At 42.8% G+C, this 21,248-nt stretch overlaps 1 protein-coding gene across 2 annotated transcripts in view; it reads right to left on the reverse strand.

Annotated features, from left to right (window-relative positions):
- The window catches only part of LOC141111649 (uncharacterized), a 674,371-nt gene that overhangs the window by 376,622 nt on the left and 276,501 nt on the right, over positions 1–21,248 (reverse strand). For both annotated transcript variants that reach the window (XR_012236466.1, XM_073603803.1), the window contains exon 5: positions 12,112–12,264. Coding sequence is in view for 1 of the 2 variants with exons in the window: in XM_073603803.1 (XP_073459904.1) it covers positions 12,112–12,264 (153 nt within the window). In the remaining variant the exon portion in view is untranslated. The remainder of the gene's footprint in view (positions 1–12,111; positions 12,265–21,248) is intronic.

The following is a 21,248-nucleotide window of genomic DNA, read 5'->3' on the forward strand; positions in this document are numbered from 1 at the left end:
TTTACATTTAGTACAGTGCGTCCTGCTCACAGTGTACAGCTAGATCCGTTCCTGTTATCTTCCTACTGACAGGCAGGCTTGTCTGGTTACAGTATATAAAGCTACCTGAAGAAAATTACAGGTGTTCTATTTGATCCTATTAGTACCACGGTCAGGCAGCTAGACTATTTACATTTAGTACAGTGCGTCCTGCTCACAGTGTACAGCTAGATCCGTTCCTGTTATCTTCCTACTGACAGGCAGGCTTGTCTGGTTACAGTATATAAAGCTACCTGAAGAAAATTACAGGTGTTCTATTTGATCCTATTAGTACCACGGTCAGGCAGCTAGACTATTTACATTTAGTACAGTGCGTCCTGCTCACAGTGTTCAGCTAGATCCGTTCCTGTTATCTTCCTACTGACAGGCAGGCTTGTCTGGTTACAGTATATAAAGCTACTTGAAGAAAATTACAGGTGTTCTATCCCAGCTTAGTGCAGCTACAGGCCATTAGTATGTCTGGAAGGCCAAGAAGGAGAGGCAGACAGTCACAAGCCAATAAGAGAGGGCAAGCAGGCTCTGTGTCTAGTGCTGGTCGTGGAGACGGTGCATCCTCATCAGCACGTGGCCATGGGACACGCTTGGCCTTTTTTTCGGCAGCTGGCCGTGTTGAGCCGCAACATGCGGAAGACTTGGTCGAGTGGATGACCAAGCCGTCCTCATCCTCCTCATCCTCTCTCACCCATGCCCAGGGTGCTTTGTCTGGCAAAGCAGCGGCCTCTTCCCTCAGCTCAATGTCATCAGTGACTCCTTCCCTAGCTCCACCATGTCCTCATGAGGATTCCCTCGAACTGTTTGACCACAGTGTTGGGTACATGCTCCAGGAGGATGCCCAGCGTTTGGAAGGCTCTGATGACGATACTGAGCTCGATGAAGGCAGTAACATGAGCGCGGACAGAGGGGGTGCCCAAGAAGGACAGCAATCTGGCAGTCATGCTCCCCCTGCTGCAGCATACTGCCAGGTTTGCTCCAGTGATGAGGAGGGAGGGGATGATGAGGTCACTGACTCAACGTGGGTGCCTGATAGGAGAGAGGAGGAGGAGGAGGAGGAGGAGGAGGAGGAGGAGGCGGCAGCACATCACCAACGAGGCAGGATGCCCTCCAGGGGCCAGCCTAAGGGCAGCACATTGACTGCATCACACCCCAAAGCTCCACATGTGCAGGGCGCTGCAGTCTCTGCGCGTTATTCAAAAAGTTCTTTGGTGTGGGCCTTTTTTGAGACGAGTGCATCAGATCGCACCGCTGCTATTTGCAACATATGTCTCAAGCGTATCTCGCGTGGCCAAAACATCTCCCGCTTGGGTACCACATGCTTGACCAGACATATGTTGACCTGCCATGCAGTTCGTTGGCAAGCGTATCTAAAAGACCCACACCAAAGAACAAAGAGGATCTCTCCTTGCTCCTCATCAGCTGAGATTTCCAACCCCACTAGACCTTCAGTCCTCTCTGAGACCTGCAGTGAGAGGAATGAAGGTGTAGAATTAGGTGTGTCACAGCCAAGTACTTGTGGGCAATCTGCTTTTGGTACACCGACGTCAGATTGTACCAGGCAAATTTCCCTGCCCCAGCTGCTGCACCGCCGAAAGAAGTTTGCTCCCAGCCATCCACATGCCCAGCGGTTGAATGCTAGCTTGGCAAAATTGCTAGCACTTCAACTGCTGCCTTTTCAGTTGGTAGACTCTGCCCCCTTCCGTGAGTTTGTGGAATGTGCGGTTCCTCAGTGGCAGGTACCCAAACGCCACTTTTTCTCACGGAAGGCGATTCCGGCTCTCTACCGGCATGTGGAAGGCAATGTCCATGCCTCGCTGGACAGGGCGGTCAGCGGTAAGGTGCATATTACCGCTGACTCATGGTCCAGCAGGCATGGACAGGGACGTTACCTAAGTTTCACGGCGCATTGGGTGACTCTGCTGGCAGCTGGGAAGGATGCAGGACAAGGTGCAGTAGTGTTGGAGGTTGTTCCGCCACCACGCCTCCAAAATGCTGATTGTGACACACCTCTCTCCTCCACCCCCTCCTCTTCTTCTTCCTCCATGGCCTCTTCCTCGGAACCAGCGGTGCTCCGTAGGCGTTCAAGGGGCTACGCAAGTACGCAGGCCAAAAGATGCCATGCGGTGCTTGAGCTGGTGTGCTTGGGGGACAGGAGCCACACTGGGGCAGAGGTTCTGTCAGCTCTGCAGGGGCAGGTTCAGAGGTGGTTGACGCCACGCCAACTTAAGGCAGGAATGGTGGTTTGCGACAATGGCACCAACCTCCTCTCTGCCCTCCGACAGGGACAAATGACCCATGTGCCCTGTTTGGCTCACGTCCTTAACTTGGTGGTGCAGCGGTTCTTGGGCAGGTACCCGGGCTTACAGGATGTCCTGAGGCAGGCCAGGAAAGTCTGTGTGCATTTCCGCCGGTCATATAATGCCAGTGCTCGGCTGACGGACCTCCAAAAGGAGTTTAACCTGCCCAAGAACCACCTAATCTGTGACATGCCCACCAGGTGGAACTCAACGTTGGCCATGCTGCAGCGGCTGCACACGCAGCAGAGGGCCATCAATGAGTACCTGTGCGACTATGGCACCAGGACAGGGTCAGGGGAGCTTGGTTTTTTTTCCCCACGCCAGTGGGCCATGATCAGGGATGCATGCACTGTCCTGTCACCATTCGAGGAGGCCACGAGGATGGTGAGCAGTGACAGTGCATGCATCAGTGACACTGTCCCCCTTGTCCACCTGTTGGAGCACACGCTGCGTGGAATAATGGACAGGGCACTTGAGGCAGAACAGAGGCAGGAAGAGGAGGACTTCCTTAGCTCTCAAGGCCCCCTTTATCCAGACAGTGTTCCTGCGTGCCCGCCGATCACACAGGAAGAGGACGAGGAGGAAGAGGAGGAGGAGGAAGATTGTGTCAGTATGGAGGTGGAGCCTGGCACTCAGCATCAGCAGCAGTCTTTAAGGGATCAGTCCCAAGAAACACATGGACTTGTACGTGGCTGGGAGGAGGTGGCTGCGGACCATGCCGTTCTTAGTGACCCAGAGGACTCCGGACCGAATGCCTCAGCAAACCTACGCTGCATGGCCTCCCTGATCCTGCAAAGCCTGCGTAAGGATCCTCGTATTCGTGGTATCAAGGAGAAGGACCAATACTGGCTGGCAACCCTCCTTGATCCACGTTACAAGGGTAAGGTTGCGGACCTTATCTTGCCATCGCAGAGGGAGCAGAGGATGAAACATCTTCGGGAGGCCTTGCAGAAAGGTCTGTGCAACGCGTTCCCAGAGACTGGGAGGTTACAAACTCCTGTTTCTGGACAACGTGTTGCTGAGGCTTCGGTCAGTCAAAGAAGGAGCGGTGGAGAAGGTGGCCGTCTGACCGATGCGTTCAGACAATTTTTTGGTCCGCAGCCCCAAGGTATGATCGGTTCCAGCAACCATCGCCAGCGTCTGTTTTACATGGTGCAGGAATACCTAGGGGCAAGATCAGACTTGGACACCTTTCCCACCGAAAATCCTCTGGGTTACTGGGTCTTGAGGATGGATCACTGGCCAGAGCTTGCACAGTATGCAATTGAGCTACTGGCCTGTCCTGCATCCAGCGTTCTTTCGGAACGCACATTCAGTGCTGCTGGAGGCGTGGTAACCGATCACAGGGTGCGTCTGTCCACCGACTCGGTCGATCGGCTGACCTTCATAAAAATGAATGAGTCTTGGATCACCACCAGCTACCAAGCACCTGATGCTGATGTAACCGAATAATTTTTTTTGAAATCTCAGATCCCTTCAAAGACTGCCTATGCTGATGCTGAGTGACTATCCCTGAGTAATTATCCTCTTCCTCCTCAATCATCACGCTGATAGCTTGTAAGAACATTTTTGGTTCTGGGCGCCACCACCAGTGCCTAAGGCACAATTTTTCAGCCCCTGTTTAACAGGGGCGTGTAATTACAATTTTTGAAGCAATAATTTGCAGCAGGGCTCGTTCCTGCGTTCCAACTAGAGTGTCTGTGAGGGGTTGCAGTGTTGTGGCACCAGCACCAGTGCCTAAGGCCTAATTTTTCAGCTCCTGTTCAACAGGGGCATGTAATTACAATTCTTGATCTAATATTTCACAGCAGGGCCCTGTGAGGGCTTACAGTGTTGTGGCCACAGCAACACCTAAGGCCCAAATTTCTGCTGAGTATATAGGGCAGGACCCTACTTTCAAACATCTAACTTACAAACGACTCCTACTTGCAAACGGAAGGAGACAACAGGAAGTGAGATGAAATCTACCCCTAGGAAGGGAAATTCTCTCCTGTAAGAGTTAATATGGGAAAACAATTTCTCCTTTCCACTGATGCTTTCCAATCCTTGTTCCACAAAAAAACCCAAATTTTCAAAAAACATTTTTCATTGGGACAAAAAAGTGAGGTGAAATCTTCTGAAGAGGAGGAAAGACAGCAAAACAAATGTCACAGGGGTGATAACCCTTCCCTATGTTTTCCAAAAAGCTTAGAAAAGATTTTTTGGCTGGAGCTAAACACGTTAAAAATGTTCAAAATTACAAACAGATTCTACTTAACAACAAACCTACAGTCCCTGTCTTGTTTGCACCGCCTGTATACTGCTGTTCAGAGTAAATAGGGCCTGGTGGCCCCACACCTTTCCTTATTTTAATTTGGGTGCGGGGTTCCCCTTAATATCCATACAAGACCCAAAGGGCCTGGTAATGGACTGGGGGGGTACCCATGCCGTTTGTCTCACTGATTTTCATCCATATTGCCATGACCCGACATGACATTAAACCCGCAAGCAGTTTTAAATGAGATTTTTTCCTTTAAAAATGACATTTGGTGCAGGGACTGTTCTAAACATGGGAAACACGCGTCACTTTACAGGCATACTATAGACACCCCCCAGGTACGATATTTAAAGGAATATTTCACTTTTTTTTTTTTACTTTAAGCATCATTAAAATCACTGCTCCCGAAAAAACGGCCGTTTTTAAAAGTTTTTTTTGCATTGATACATGTCCCCTGGGGTAGGACCCGGGTCCCCAAACCCTTTTTAGGACAATACCATGCAAATTAGCCTTTAAAATGAGCACTTTTGATTTCGAACGTTCGAGTCCCATAGACGTCAATGGGGTTCTAACGTTCGTGCGAACTTTCGGTCCGTTCGCGGGTTCTGGTGCGAACCGAACCGGGGGGTGTTCGGCTCATCCCTACTCCTATCCCATAAATCATCCATTGCCAGCAGGATTCAGGAAATGAGACTTAAAATATTATCCAGATGGTACAAAGTTCCACGTGTGCTACACAGAATGTACTGCAGTATCCCTGAAACCTGCTGGCATTATGCCAATGCGGCTGACCCAATATCACACATATTCTAGTACTGTTCAAATATTCAGTCCTTTTGAAAAGATGTGACAAACACAATCAAGACAATTGCCTTTGGTTGAATTGAGTCAGAATCCTGCTGCCTATCTTCTCAGCTTAACACTATTCATCTCTTAAACATGGGTAAGGTCTGCATTCCTCTACATACAAGCAATATCTTGTGATCAGGGGGATAGAGTGAACGTTAACCCGCTGTTTTTGTATAGTGTTTTGAAACAACCTCCTCACTGCGTAACCCCAAGAAGTGACATTCCTGGCCTTACCTGCCTTCTCTACCACCCTGATACCCCCCCCCCCCCTTCCATCCCCCTTCTGCAGAAAACTGATGCCAACAATTCTTTCTTCACAATCAAGTACACTTTGATATTCCTACAACTCTGAAATCTAAGTTTTGCATGGTTACTGGTACGTTAAGCCCTCATGCACACAGGCTGTTAAAAAAACGTTATGAAAACGCCAGTATCTTTGCAGTGAATTTTTTTAACTTTTTTCAGCTTTTTTCAGCGTTTTTGCAATAGCGTTTTTGAGCGTTTTTGAGCGTTTTTCCGCGTTAGCGTTTTTGAGCGTTTTTTTTTTTTTTTTTCAAAATTTTTTTTTTTTTTTTTTTTTTTCAATGGATCAAAAACACTAAAAAACGTTGGTGAATGACGTTTTTGAGCGTTTTTGAGCGTTTTTCAGCGTTAGAGTGTTTTTACAGCTGAAAAACGTCTTTCAGAACCCACTGGTCCTGGGTTTTTTTTACAGCTTAAAAACGCCTATGCCACTTGCAGCTCAAAAACGCCTAGGTGGGCATGAAGCCATAGACTAACATAGACAGGCCTTTTTAAGCTGCAAAAAAAGCTCAAAAAAGCAGCTGTAAAAACGTCCGTGTGCATGAGGACTTATGATTAGATGCTCTTCTAATCTGTTTTTTGAATGTGCAAAGTTTGTTGCTATTCAATATATTTATTTTGAAAAGTTCTAAGATTCTTATTCAAAAACAGATTTTTACTGCTATTGGATTTCATCCTGTACCTATCGTTATTCTGCTGAGCTTGGATAGAGCTTGTAACTGATGTCTCTTTTCTGAGAACTGGTAAATAAAGAATTAAAGAAATAAAAGTGTTCCACGTTTTAGGCACTATCCACAGTTGCAAGTGGGGTTGTTTGTGATTACCTGCAGGAGACTCAGTGGGGTTCCCTGCGATTAGTTGTGCAGGACTGCCTTACAGCATCTATATCTATTTTCAGCCATTGGCATGTATTCACTCATGCAGCGATTAACTACAGATGATCAGCCCAGGAGGCAGACAGTGTAAGTGTAGTGTAAGTACCTGAAATTGACTTAACTACTTACCATCTGGGCCAATTCTGACACTTAGCTCCTACATGTAAAAATCTACTTTTTTTGCTAGAAAATTACTTAGAACCCCCAAACATTATATATATGTTTAAACAAAGGCCCTATAGAATAAAATGGTGGGTGTTGCAATTTTTTTATGTCACGTGGTATTTGTGCAGCGGTTTTTCAAACGCAATTGTTTTTGAAAGAGAACACTTTCATGAATTGAAAAAAAAAAACCAAAACACTGAGATTAGTCCAATTTGTTTGTATAATGTGAAAGATGATGTTATGCTGAGTAAATAGATACCTAACATGTCACGCTTTAAAATAGTGTCTGCCCGTGGAATGGCGGCAAACTACAATGCTTAAAATTCCCCATAGGCATAGCTTTAAAAATCTTTACAGGTTACCAGAATAGAGTTGTACAGGAGGTCTGGAGCTAAAATTATTGCTCTCACTCTGACGTTCGGCACAATATATCACATGTGTGGTGCAATCACCGTTTATACATGCTTGCGGGAATAACGTAAGCACAGTGGGGGGGGGGGGGGGGCTTTAGATTTTTTTATTATTATTTATTTTATACAAAGTTTTTTTTTACACATTTTTGGATTAACTTTATTGCTATCACAAGGGATGAACAACATCCCTTGTGATAGCATGGGCCATGACAGGCCCTCTTCATGGGGAGATCTGGGATCTATTAGACCACAAATCTCTCCTCTAACCTCCCATGCAGCCGAGCACTGGTAATACAAATACGGTAGATATCTGGAGAACCCAGGCACCCTTTCTTTTTAGTCCCACTTAATAGATTATATGAAAGCCTAGGGGAATTTCCTCCCCAAACAACCTTTATAAACCCCCACTTTACATGTTGAAAATATGACCTAGGCAATTTGATGGGGAGAATTTGAATAAAGAATAAGAGTCTAGGGAGAATCACCATCTTCAGAATATTCATCCTACCCAGACAAGTACTGTGTAGCTTATCCCATTGTTTCAGGTCCTCTTTAATCCTTTTATCAGAAAATTAACACTGAATAAATCCTGTATCCCAGTAGTCAACTTAATCCCCAAATAAGTAATGTGGGTATCTTGGCACTGAAAAGGTAAGGATGCCTCCATAGACTCACCTTCTGATTTTGTCACATTAACGGGGAGAATCACTGATTTGCCCATAATAATTTTTAAATTGGAGAGGTCATGGGATCTCACAAATGCTCTGCTGACTTCCATCATCCAATCATTTGCAAGCCAAAATGCATTTTTTTTTTAAATGTTCCTTGCATGTGATTGGGTATTATTTGCAGTGTGAAGCTTCACCCCATTTACTAAGCCCTGGGGCATCTGCACTTGCAGACTGTAATTGCACTTGCAAATTGCAGTCTATTTGCCTTTAGTAAATCAACTCCATAGCTAAGTGCCGTCAACTCGGCTTTGAGTCCTAGTGACTTGATAAATGAGAGATCTAATTCTATCTATCTAAAGTCTATTATGTGCTAGTCTGGAAAGATCTTCCAGTGTCATCCCCACAGCTGTAGCCAATGGGGTTGATTTACTAAAACTGGAGAGTGCAAAATCTGGTGCAGCTCTGCATAAATACCAATCAGCTTCCAGATTTTCTTCTTTTTTTTATTGGCTACCATCAGCTACATCAGATTTTGCACTCTCCGGTTTTAGTAAAACAATCCCAATGTGTCCAACCATCTAGTAGCCAGTCTCCCTCTTCACCTTCTTCCCTCAATCTTTCCAGACATTATTTCCTTCTCCAGTGATCTCTCTCTTCTGACAGTGTGACCAAAATAGGACAGTCATAACTTCATCATTTGGTCTTCTTGTGACATAACTAGTTTGATCTCTTTCAAAATCGATCTGTTAGTTCTATCGGCTGTCCGAGGCACGCATAAAATTCTTATCCAGCAGCAAAGCTCAGATGAGTCGATCTTTCTCTTCTGTTTCTGTTGTGTCCAAATTTTTAACAGCCGTAATTAACAATTGAGGAAATGGGTGCAAGGACGAGTCTGATCTTCATTTTATGTGTAATTTCTTTACCTTTTAATACTTTGTTGAGAGTCTTCATTGTGTAGCTATCATGTGCAATTCTGTGGAGTATTTTGTCACTATTAATTGCTTCCTTGTTCATGAAAGAGCCCAGGAGATTAAAATGCTTTACCATTTCTGTTCTATCACCATCAGTCTCAAAATTGTTGTCATTTGCTGTGTTGTTCATTTTGTTTATACTCAGTTCTAATCCCATGTTACGACTTTTGGCTTTGACTCCACATAGTGCGTTGATATAAAAAAAATGTTTATATATATATATATATATATATATATATATATATATATATATATATATATATATATATATATATATATATATATATTTGGAATTAAATATGTAAAAGCTGCACTACACATTTGTTGTGCTTTTCTGCTTTGCACTCCATTAAGCGGACCTTCCCCCTCCCTCCATCCCTCAATAAACTGCGAGCATTATTGAAATATACATATGAAAACAAAAAAGTCACTAACATTTACACGCTGCTTTACTCTACTTGTCCCCAATGCCCCTAGTCTGCCCTGCCCCTGCTTCAAAACCTGCACTGCCATTGTAAAAAAAAATACATTGGTAGACAGCTTGTTCTTCCATTTGTTCCTTTTGCCAACCCACTCATGATGTTTGTACCAGATCTTGCACATGCACTGAATGAGATCTGGCACAGTGTGTTAGCGTTCATATGCTGACGATGTTTATAATGTGAGTGTCCTTACACCACTCACATTGCTCAAGTCATGGCAACATATAAATCTCTTTGCAAAAGAAAAAAGTCCTTTTCCCAAAATCTTGCAAAATCTTGGAAAAATTTGCTTTTTTCCCCTTTTTTCTTGACAAGAACTTCCTGGAAGCCACTGGTGACTTAGCCTGACATGTTTCTAGTGCCTCAGAAAATCCAGTAATTATCTTCCTGCTGATTTTTTTTTTGTTTACTTTTATTTTGTAAAACTATTAATAATTAAAACTTTTTTTTTTGTTGGCCTTGCTCGTTAATATTTTTACACCTTTAACATATATTTACACGTTTCACATTGAGAAAAAGCGCAAAATGTAAAAAAAAAAAAAAAAAAAATATTTTATTTGGAAATACCTTTTCAATGCTTTGTGTCATTGCTGACAGCTGAAGTATAAACAAAATAATTGCAGACGGTATCAGTAATTTGTATTGACGAGTACTAAAAAAAAAAGAGTCGGTACTCGTACTCATAAAAAAAATGGTATTGGTGCATCCCTAATATAAATGCAATATGTTTGCTAATAAGCCTGTAGAAGTGCATGCACATTTTTAGGAGGTAAAGATCCAATTTAGGTTGATGATAGGTAGATGATCTAAGCAGTTATAAAGAAGGGAGGTTAAATGGAAATGAGTCAAATAAAGAGCTCTCTCTAGTGGATAATGCACATCATTAACAAAATAATAAAACTGTTACAGTATACCAGTAAACATTGCAAATTCAGAAGAAAAAACAATTTAGGAATAGCATTTCAATAATAATTCAAAATATATGGTCACTACAATCACAGGTTATTATTTCCCTTTAAAGTAGAAGAAAAGGCTAGAATGACCAAGAATGACCAAGGTTTAAAACACTGCTTTCCCTTTCCTTGTATACATGCTGCATGTCTGTAAAAATTCTCAATGGAAATACTTTTTTTTAAACACTCAAGGACAGTCATGTTACATCCCCATTCTGTCCAGGCCATTTTTAGAGCTGTGATAGTTTGAATGATAATTACTCCGTCATGCAACACTGTACCCAAGTTCATTTTATATACAGTGCATTCATAAAGTATTCAGACCCCCTTCACTTTTTCCAATTTTGTTATGTTGCAGCCTGATAATATAGTTATATATGTTTAAATTAATTTTTTTCTCATGAATTCACACTCAGTACCCCATAATTGACAAAGTCAAGACATCATTTTAGAAATGTTTGCAAATTTATAAAAAAGGAAACACCTAAATATCACATTGGCATAAGTATTCAGACCCTTTGCAACAACACTTAAAGTTTAGCTCAGGTATCTCCCATTTCTCTTGATCGTTGCTGACATGTATCTTTGATTGGAGTTCACCTGTGGTAAATTACGTAAATTGATTGGAAATGATTTGGAAAGGCACACACCTCTCTATAAAAGGCCTCACAGCTGACAATGCATACTGTATCAGAGCAAAAGCTATGAGGTTGAAGGAACTACCTGCAGAGTTTAGAGACAGGATTATTGCAGGTACAGATCTGCCACAGATCTGGGGAAGGCTACAAAAAAATGCTGGTGCACTGAAGGTTCCCAAGAGCACAGTGGCCTCCATAATTCTCAAATGGAAGAGGTTTAGCACAACCAGGACTCCTCCAAGAGCTAGTTTGTCTGGCTAAACTGGGCAATTGGGGGAGGGGGGCCTTAGTAAGTGAGGTGACCAAGAACCTGATGGTCACTCTGACTGCTGAAGATGAAGATTAAGGGGTTAATATGCAGATGTGCAGGATAAAGGAGGTGAGGGTCAAATAACCTAATTTTGCTGCCCCACTGTACTCCCACCACCGCCTCCCCTTCCCAATGCAACCTCCATATGGCATACACTTTACTTGTGCTCCATGAAGGATGTCAAATTTGAGCTGTGCTGAAGTGTCACTAAAACAGTAGTGTGTAATGAGATTACAGGGTTATGCATTCTCCACTTCCCCTCACTGGCTACGGGCATCTGGCAGTTGAGGAAAACTAAAACTTCCACAATGCGCCCGGTAGGAGAGAGGGCACAGCATTAGGAAATGGAAGACGAGTTTTTAAAAATTTTGACTCCCCAACAAGTGGCTGGGGATTTGGATTTTTCTGCTCCACCTATCCTGGCGCCCTAACAGTGGATTACACTGTTTCTAATACTGCTGGCACTCTACTGGCATATATGAAACTTTTTTTCTTCTCACACACTTTAAAGCCCCTAAAAAATTTGCCTTTTAAAATGTCACCAAACCCGCAGGCATGCACCTACTTTGGAGCGATCATGTGATCACACAGCAATGGCTCCTCTGTGTCAATTCAAGGCTGCTGTGGCTAGTGAGAGGAAATGCTGACAACAGGGGAGCAATGGAAGCTAGCAGGCGATGTCACAGCTCTGTTCATTTCAGCCCCATTGTGGAGCCGCTTATTGATACAGGGGAGATAAAGCTGTGCGATCACATGACCGCTCTGAGGAAGAGTTAAAAAAAAGTTATATTGTGATTTCATACTAACAGTATGCAGCATGTACTGTACTTATATATAAGCAAGGGGAGGGAATGTTTTAAACCTTGGTTATTAGACTTTTCTCCACAAACTTACCTCGCAGACTTCTTGTAGGTGAGAGCAGCGACTATGCAGCACTCAAATCCAATAGCTTCTATTGTGAAGTTGGACTGTCTCCTCTGATGGCGCCTTTCTGTAAGCGAAGACAGAAATTCCTCCAGGCTGCTGTGAAATCTTTTACTTTCCTCCCTGAAGCATGAAAACAACAATGGATAAGCAAATAAGATGAACCAGGCATTTTTTTTTTTTTTAGATTAGGTGTGCAGACATAGGGGGTGGAAGCATGGGCAGGCAAAAGGTGTAAATGTATAATAAATGAAGCCTAACATGTAGACAGTGTAAATGATGAGAGTTAGTACCATGTAATTGGTACTATTGTATATTAGATGGATATACTCTAAAAAATGGATAGAATCTTATCTATTTCTGTAGGGCACACGGGCTGATATTTTGAGCAACCATTTGGATGCCTGATTTTGTTTTAGGAATGCATCAAACATGTTTGTTTGAATCTTACTGCTTAATAGGGACAACAGATTGTCCCTTTTCCTCTAGTTATCCTGAACAAACAACAAAAAAAGAAAGATTTATTTAAAAAAATCCCCCCAAGAACAACATAATTTGCATATACAACATACAGAACCCTGCCATGGTTTCAAGGGTAAAAACATAATTCTGACCGTCAGTTGTAACACCCATATTTAGGGTGTAACATGAAACATGGTCACATTCTTCAGTATATACCTTACTGAATACAGAGGTTTTTCTCCCTGGAGTGCCCTGTGTATTTTTAAATTTGGCACACCTATGCATTGCTCTGCCCACACAGCCACGTCATTCATTTATTCACAGGATCTGTGAATGAAAATACTAGAAGTCCTATCTGCAACCACAGCAGAGGCACTCATAGATCTCAATGGAGCACAAGTGTGGTGACATTACAGCACTTGTAGTCCATTGATAGTTTCTCTAGCTCCATAGCCAAAGGTCTGTACTGAGCCTGGCCTGGAGCCCACAGGAGCCTGATCGCAGTTGTAATGCTTTGCAGGTTCTAATGCAAATGAGTAAATAAATAAAAAAATAAATAATGCATTTTTTTCAATGTGGGTAAATTATCTTTTTTTGCAAAATGTGGAATTAGCCTTTAAGGAAAAGATTTGAGTTTTTTTTGCCAGTTTCAGAAAGTCATTGCGTCTGCAGACGGACGTGGAAAAGTCATTTTTATTTCAAAAGAGCTTGTGCAGCAGATATAAATATCAGTGTTTAGAGAAAATTGAGCTTTTTACATAGCCAAGTGAATTGTTCATAGTGCTGTGGATCTCATCTTATTAAATTTATCTTTAATACTGTATGTCACAGCACAGGGGGGGCAAAGAACAGGAATTCGTATTCAGAAAAACAATACATATGCGTGCATGGAGTAAAGGTTATTCCGACACACAGGAATCCAAATCAAAGGATTTTTGTAAATGCTCAGAATGCTGCCAGCCTCTTGAGAACTGAAGAATCTTTTATAGGTACTGAAATAAAGTTACTGTAAAAGCAAGGCACAAAACCTGCAAAAACTGAAAATTATTGTAAGATGTTATGGTGTCTCTGAACAAAATATAAAGAGTAGGATGTCATCTTATCATCCTAGATCCTTGTATTGTGACCCCAAAAACTGTGATATACAGTGGGGGTCATTTACTAATCGTGCTAATTAGCGCTAAAACGGTATTCACTATGCCAACACAACTGAGCATGCTCAGACCTGCAAATAGCTCTCATTTTAGCTCCAATGTCTTTTTTACAGGGCACTTTAGTAAATACCAGAATGAGCGCTGTGTTAAAGAGCATTATATAAGTCTCTTCAACCCTCCGTTCATGTTGGCCCTGACAAGTTATTGTCGCGCTGGCGGGAGGAGGTCCCAGTGTTAGATTCCGAAGACTGGGAGGATGTTTGGGACTACCCTATGCAAAGCTTGGTATCAGCCAGAGACAGTTTAATCCAATTTAAGATTCTTCATAGAGTTTATCTCACACCTCAATGGTTACATAAGATTTATCTCTCACACTCCTCATAATGTTGGCACTATACGGCTGACCCTGCCACACTCCTGCATGTGTTTTGGGAGTGTCCGGGCATAAAATTACTCTGGACAGCGGTTTCCCAAGGTATTTGCACAGTCACCACAATTGCTGTACCATTATCGATTGATGTTTGCATTTTAGGTCTCGTTTATCTACTGGCTATCTCTAGATCTACGAGAACTTTGATTGTTTTACACACGTAAGACTATACTCCTTGAATGGAAATCTACCCAGCCCCCTACCTTAGATTATTGGAAGAATATTGTCAATAAAACGGTTCCATTGTATAAATTTACATATGAATCTAGGGGATATCCAAACAAATTCTCCAAAGTATGGGATATTTTGACAGAGTCCAGGGATACTGTCGGTTCCTCAGCAACCCCTCCATAAGATGCTCTGTTTTGCTTCTGTTTAATTCTTAGATGTGGATCTGTATACAGGGAGAGTACCACCTGAGTTTTTACTTTACACACTCCAGTTACCTTGATTCCAGCTCCCTTAAGCCTTGGTTACCAACCACCTTGCTTTTTGTTGTTGTTGTGTGTGTGTGTGTGTGTGTGTCTAATTCCAAGTCTGGGTATGCCCAATAGGCTTTGTTTTGTATTTCACTATATTTTTACAATAAAAATAATTTAAAAAAAGCATTTTTTTGGAGTGAAAATCTGTGCCATTATAGTCCAATGCAAGTTTTAGCCATTGATTCGAATGGTAACTTCCCCAAATAAATCCTTTTAAAGTTGAGATGAAATATAGCTTTCTCTGAAATAAATTTTCCTTTGCAATATTGTTGCTTCTACTTCAAATATTTTGTTTTTAAGAATGCTAGAATGTGGAATGTTTTGGTAAAATATATTTTTCTCTGTCACTTTCACTTGTTACTCTCCATCTCACAACAATCTCACACAGGTGTCTTTACAAACCACAAACCATACCATTGCTGATGAAAATTTAAAATGAGTCACATTTTTTGTGCTTTTTATTATTTCCAAATAATCATAATTTGAGCCCAAAAAATGTGATATGTGTACCAACATCAGAAATCAAAATGTAATTCCCCAAAATTTCAGGGTAACATCACTATTCTATACTCACCCACAAAGAACCACCAAATATCACAGAATAAATCAAGAAGAATAACTCTTGAGTAATGTAATTCCATCACCTGCATGTCCAAGGAAATGCAGTATTTATGTGTATTTATGTGTAGGAGGTTTTCACATGTGGCACCTCCATGGCTTAGAGATTAGAACTTCTGCTTAGCACCCCTGAGCGTCTGGGTTCAAATCCCAAACATGCCACTTCATGTAGAGAAGTTGTCTCATCTCCCAGGTCCTAAAACTATGTCTAAATGTAGTATTAATGTGTAGGAGGGTTCCACCAATATTGTATATCTTGCCAGATACGCTATCTAGTCAAAAGTATTGGGACACTGTCTTTACACACACATGAACTTTAATGACAGCCTAGTCTTAGAGGAACTTGACTGGCCTGCCCAGAGTCCTGACCTCAACACAACAGAACACCTTAAGGATGAATTAGAGCGGAGACTGTAAGCCAGGCCTTCTCGTCCAACATCAGTGCCTGACCTCACAAATGCACTTCTGGAAGAATGGACAAACATTCCCATAGACACACTCCTAAATCTTGTGGACAGTCTTCCCAGAAGATGTGAAACTGTTATAGCTGCAAAGGGTGGGCCAAATGAATTTTGAACCCTACGGACCAAGATTGGGATGCCCTTACAGTTCATGTGCATATAAAGGCAGGTGCCCCAATACTTCGGACAATATATTGTATATTGCTTGTGACATTGAACATGGCTATGGACTTAGGGCTGGTTCAAACCACAGAGATGCAGACAACATGTGTGAGGCTGCCCTCTGGATAAATGGGCAGTAATTCGGTCTAGCAGCACTGGGGTTGGTGGTTCAATTCCCCAACATCCTAATGCTTGTGTTGAAGTTTATATGTTCTCCCTGTGTGGGTTTCTCACCACAATCCAAAGACATGCAGGCATTTTATTTGTCTCCTGTCGAAATAGTCTCTAATGTAAGAAAGTTAGTTTTGGACTTTAGATTGGAAGCTCATTGCAGCCAGGGACTGATGTTAATGTTTGTTAGCACTAATCATGCCCAGGAACTTGGACATTTAAAATTGTAGAGTTTACACTGCACAGGTACATATACTTATGCCCTGTACACACGGTCGGATTTTCCGACGGAAAATGTGTGATAGGACCTTGTTGTTGGAAATTCTGACCGTGTGTGGGCTCCATCACACATTTTCCATTGGAATTTCCAACACACAAAGTCTGAGAGCATGCTATAAAATTTTCCGACAACAAAATCCGTTGCCGGAAATTCCGATCGTGTGTACACAAATCCGACACACAAAGTGCCATGCATGCTCAGAATAAATTAAGAGACAAAAGCTATTGGCTACTGCCCCGTTTATAGTCCCGACGTACGTGTTTTACGTCACCGCGTTCAGAATGATCGAGTTTTCTGACAACTTTGTGTGACCGTGTGTATGCAAGACAAGTTTGAGCCAACATCCGTCGGAAAAAATCCATGAATTTTGTTGTCGGAATTTCCGATCAATGTCCGACCGTGTGTACGGGGCATTAGAAAACTGTTGTTTTGTTTATATGCATGCAAATGGGCTTTGATCTTTGGCCTGTAGTTGGGGATTTGATGTACATAGCCAGGGGCTAAAACAGTCGTAAATAGTATTATGTTTTCCTGCTCATCAGGTGGAATCACTTTAGACATACACGAAGAGACAGATTGAAAGATAATGGTGGGCGTGTACTTATATTGGGCGTGTGTCAGTGTGCTAACAATACAACCTATCTTATATAAAGGGCTGCAGAAGGGGGGGGGGGTCATTTGGTCTGAGAAGGCCAGGTTTTTTGCTGTGATTTGTGGGGGAGAAGGAATGATATTGTGCATATTGACAAACGCCCAACTAGGGCTGTTTGCTGAAATTTATGTGCATTTTTTCCATCAAAAGTGGATTTATATGGCCATGCTGTCAATGTTGTGTGTGTATTGTTCCTGTCTGACCATGCAAACATGGTTTGGGAGCATGTACACAGAAATGCAGCTTCCAGCAGAACATGGTCACCTATGTATGTGTGTGGATTGTGGGCTGGTTTTGGGTGTTATATTTTGAATATATGCCATTTTTAATAATTATGTTGGAATACTTTGTAAGCATAATGACTGTTAAGTATGTTTCTATAATCTTTCAGATAAAAATGATGTGGGTGAGTTGTAGTATGAAATGTTACCAGTTATACACTGAAAGTAAAGCTGTGCCCACTCTAATGCCCTGTACACATGGTCGGATTTTCCACCGGAAAATGTGTGATAGGACCTTGTTGTCGGAAATTCCGACCATGTGTGGGCTCCATCACACATTTTCCATCGGTATTTCCGACACACAAAGTCTGAGAGCTTGCTATAAAATTTTCCAACAACAAAATCCGTTGTCGGAAATTCCGATCGTGTGTACACAAATCCGACGCACAAAGTGCCACGCATGCTCAGAATAAATTAAGAGACGAAAGCTATTGGCTACTGCCCAGTTTATAGTCCCGACGTATGTGTTTTACGTCACCGCGTTTAGAACGATTGGATTTTCCGACAACTTTGTGTGACCGTGTGTATGCAAGACAAGTTTGAGCCAACATCCGTCGGAAAAAATCCATGGGTTTTGTTGTCGGAATGTCCGATCAATGTCCGACCGTGTGTACAGGGCATTAGGTTTAGACAGATTTTAGATTGTAAGCTCCTATGAGCAGGGCCCTTAAAACCCAATTGCTAACTGTTTTGCTAAATGTAGCACCATGTATCCTGTGGAATTTTTTTTTTTTTAAGCTGGTAAATGAATGTACATAATTTTGTTTCTGCTGGCAAAATAAAAGTACATTATTGAGCTTGTTTGTTGTGTTTTTTTCTATTTTCTTTCTTCTTTTTAATTAGTTTTGGGGGGGGTGGTTTTGGGAAAGTGCAATATCTTTCTTTCATACTTTATAATTTCTATATGTATTTGTGCACCAAAAAGAAAAATCTCTTCAGCACACCTGCAAGTAAATGATAAAGGTGGAATCTTTATATATAACAGCTGTGGAGAATTGCAGGTAAAGAATTCAGCTGGTGGATAGGCAGTGTTGTATGTGTCAGCCCTGGTTCACATTGGTGCGATTTGACATGCGATTTGACATGTCAAATTGGTGGCAATTACACCGTTCTAATCTTCGATGCCGCAATTCCCAAAAGTAGTTTCTGTACTACTTTTTGGCGACTTCAGGGTGTGATTTTTATTGACATCAGTGCAGAAACCTGCACAGAAATCTCTGAAAATCCCCCCACTGTCAGGACTGACATGCGGGAATGAAATCATGAGTTCAGCTGAACTCGCACGATTTCCTCCCGCTGTCAGTGTGAACCAGGGCTAAAACTGGGCCTTTGTCTTTGTAATTCACCTGCTGCTATCCCAGGAACACCTTTTATTATCGAACTCCCTTAAGTTTACTATCATATGCAGAAATACAGATTCACATATCTGCAAATAAACAAAAAGAAAAACATTCTAATCATGGTTGCGATCAAATATTCGCAGCTGTGATCAAAAGAGCTTGGTTTAACCTTCTGACCCGGAAATGAGTCATTGTAATCACCCGAAAGTTCCTGTGCTGATCAGGATCTCCATCTAGGTGGACATGGCGAGGTCCCTCTTTAGGAAAGAGGAGGTGCTGCTCATTCGCCGGGTAAGTGTAGCATGTACTTGTGCTTACTCAATGTGGGGGTGGATGTGGTAGTTAGATTTGGTGTGGGTGGGGTTGATTGATTTGTTTGGTATCACCACACATTTGCTTCTGGCCCATGTGCACAGATCACTTCCTGCATTTGTTCTGCTGATGTAAATCAGTAAGGACTATGCAAATATAAATGAGAGCTCCTTTCTATTAAAATATATATGACTTGTTTCACAGTTGGGTGACTTTTCAAGCGAATTTGGACCTCCGCATTGTATGACAAGTTGTACCCCATGATTCTCAGTGATAACCATTCATATCTGTGCTACTCCAAGTTGTAACAACTTCAAAGTAGTCCCTGTACTACTTTGGTGTGACTTTTATGTGACTTGAGGTACATTGGGCGCAATGTTACACAGGCATTCCCTGAAGTTGGGGTCAAGTTGCAGCAGCAAAGTGGCAGCAAAACAGTGTGATTTTCATGTCGCAGCAGTGTGAATGAGATTCATGCATAATACCTTTGAATTAGGTACTATTCTCACTTGTGCATCCTGCAAGTGGGTCAAATTCATCCCTGCACTACCTTGGTTTGACTTTGATGAGACTTGAGGCCCATATACCGCAAGATTCCTCCGGCTTCTACTTCCTCCGACGCTGCGGCCAGCCGATCTGTCCGCTTCCATAGCGCACATTTCATATATAACTATGGGGTGTGGCCGCCGGATGATGTCAGCATGAGACCCCGCCCCCTTGTGACATCACTGAGCCATCATGCCCCGGGCGGTGAAGTCACAAGAGCGAGGTCTAGGAGTGATGTCATGCACCCCATTGCAGCATCAGAGGAGGTTTGTTTTTTGAATGTTCAGTGGGAGCGGTGGAGGAGAAAGACCAGAGGACAAAACGGGGGAAGAAGATGGAGAAGACTGGAGGAAGAAGCGGAGGAAGATGGAGGAAGAAGCAGCTGGAGGAAGAAGGAGAAAACCGAAGGAAGACCAGAGGAAGATGGAGGAAGAAGTGGGGGAAAGAAGAAGACATTTTTAATAAAGGAATTGTCAAAAAACGGCTATTGTCTTTTGTCACATTTCACTGCTTTTTTAGGTGAATAGGTAGGGGCACAGTGTACCCCATACCCATTCACACGGGGGGGCGGGATCTGGGGGCCCCCCGTGTCAAAGGGGGCTTTCAGATTCCGATAAGCCCCCCACCCGCAGACCCCCACAACCACCGGGCAAGGGTTGTGGGGTGAGGCCCTTGTCCCCATCAACATGGGGACAAGGTGTTTTTGGGGGACCCCAAAGCACCCTCCCCATGTTGAGGGCATGTAGCCTGGTATGGTTCAGGAGGGGGAAGCTCACTCGCCCCCCCCCCCTTTCCTGACCTGCCAGGTTGCGTGCTCGGATAAGGGTCTGGTATAGATTTTGGGGTGGACCCCATGCCTATTTTTTTTTAATTTTGGCGTGGAGTTCCCCTTAATATCCATACCAGACTCGAAGGAACTGGTATGGACTGGTGAGGGGAACCTACGCTGTTTTTTTCTTAGATCTTTACTCTATATTGCCGGGAACCGGCAGTTCATTACAGCCGCGAGCAATGACATTTTTTTCCTTTAGAAATGTCATTTTGCTGTACAGTAATAAAAACGGGAAGGATGCGCTACTTTACAGGCATACTAAGGACACCCCCCAGGCACAATATTTAAAAGAAATTTTTAATTTTTATTGTTTCACTTTAAGCATTATTAAATCACTGCTCCTGAAAAAACGGTCCCCATACACTTTTTATGGCAAAGAACTTGCATATAAGCCTTCAGTGAGAACTTTGGATTTTGCAGGTTCGAGCCCCATTGACTTCGACTATTCCCGCATATGTGATCTGACAGGCATGTTTGCCGGCAATAGCGCTGCTTTCCATTTGCATTAGCGCCCATTTTCTGAGTGTTGAAGTCTTATTTTGGCCTTAATTCGGTGCTATATTCCGGGACTGCAGGATCATTTATCGGCGCTATAGTAAATGACCCCCAGTAGGGATCAGCCTGACGTTCGAGTCGTACCAAACCTTATGGGGCGTTCGCAGGAAATTTGAGCGCCGCGGAACACCCCATAATGCACTGCAAGATCGCAGTTCATTGATGTCTGATGATTGGCCAAAACATGCACCTAACCTGCATGCTTTGGCTAATCACAGCATGCTCTGCTGTGAGAGCCATGATTGGCCAAAGGCAGGGCGCCTTTAGCCAATCATGGCTCAGGGGCTAAGTCCACGCCCCACACTATATAATGCTGCTTACATGGCGGCCGTATATAGTGTTATGAATGAGAGAAGTTAGCTAGAGGCA

This window comes from Aquarana catesbeiana, linkage group LG11 (assembly GCF_042186555.1).
Source record: "Aquarana catesbeiana isolate 2022-GZ linkage group LG11, ASM4218655v1, whole genome shotgun sequence".
Taxonomy (NCBI): Eukaryota; Metazoa; Chordata; class Amphibia; order Anura; family Ranidae; genus Aquarana; species Aquarana catesbeiana.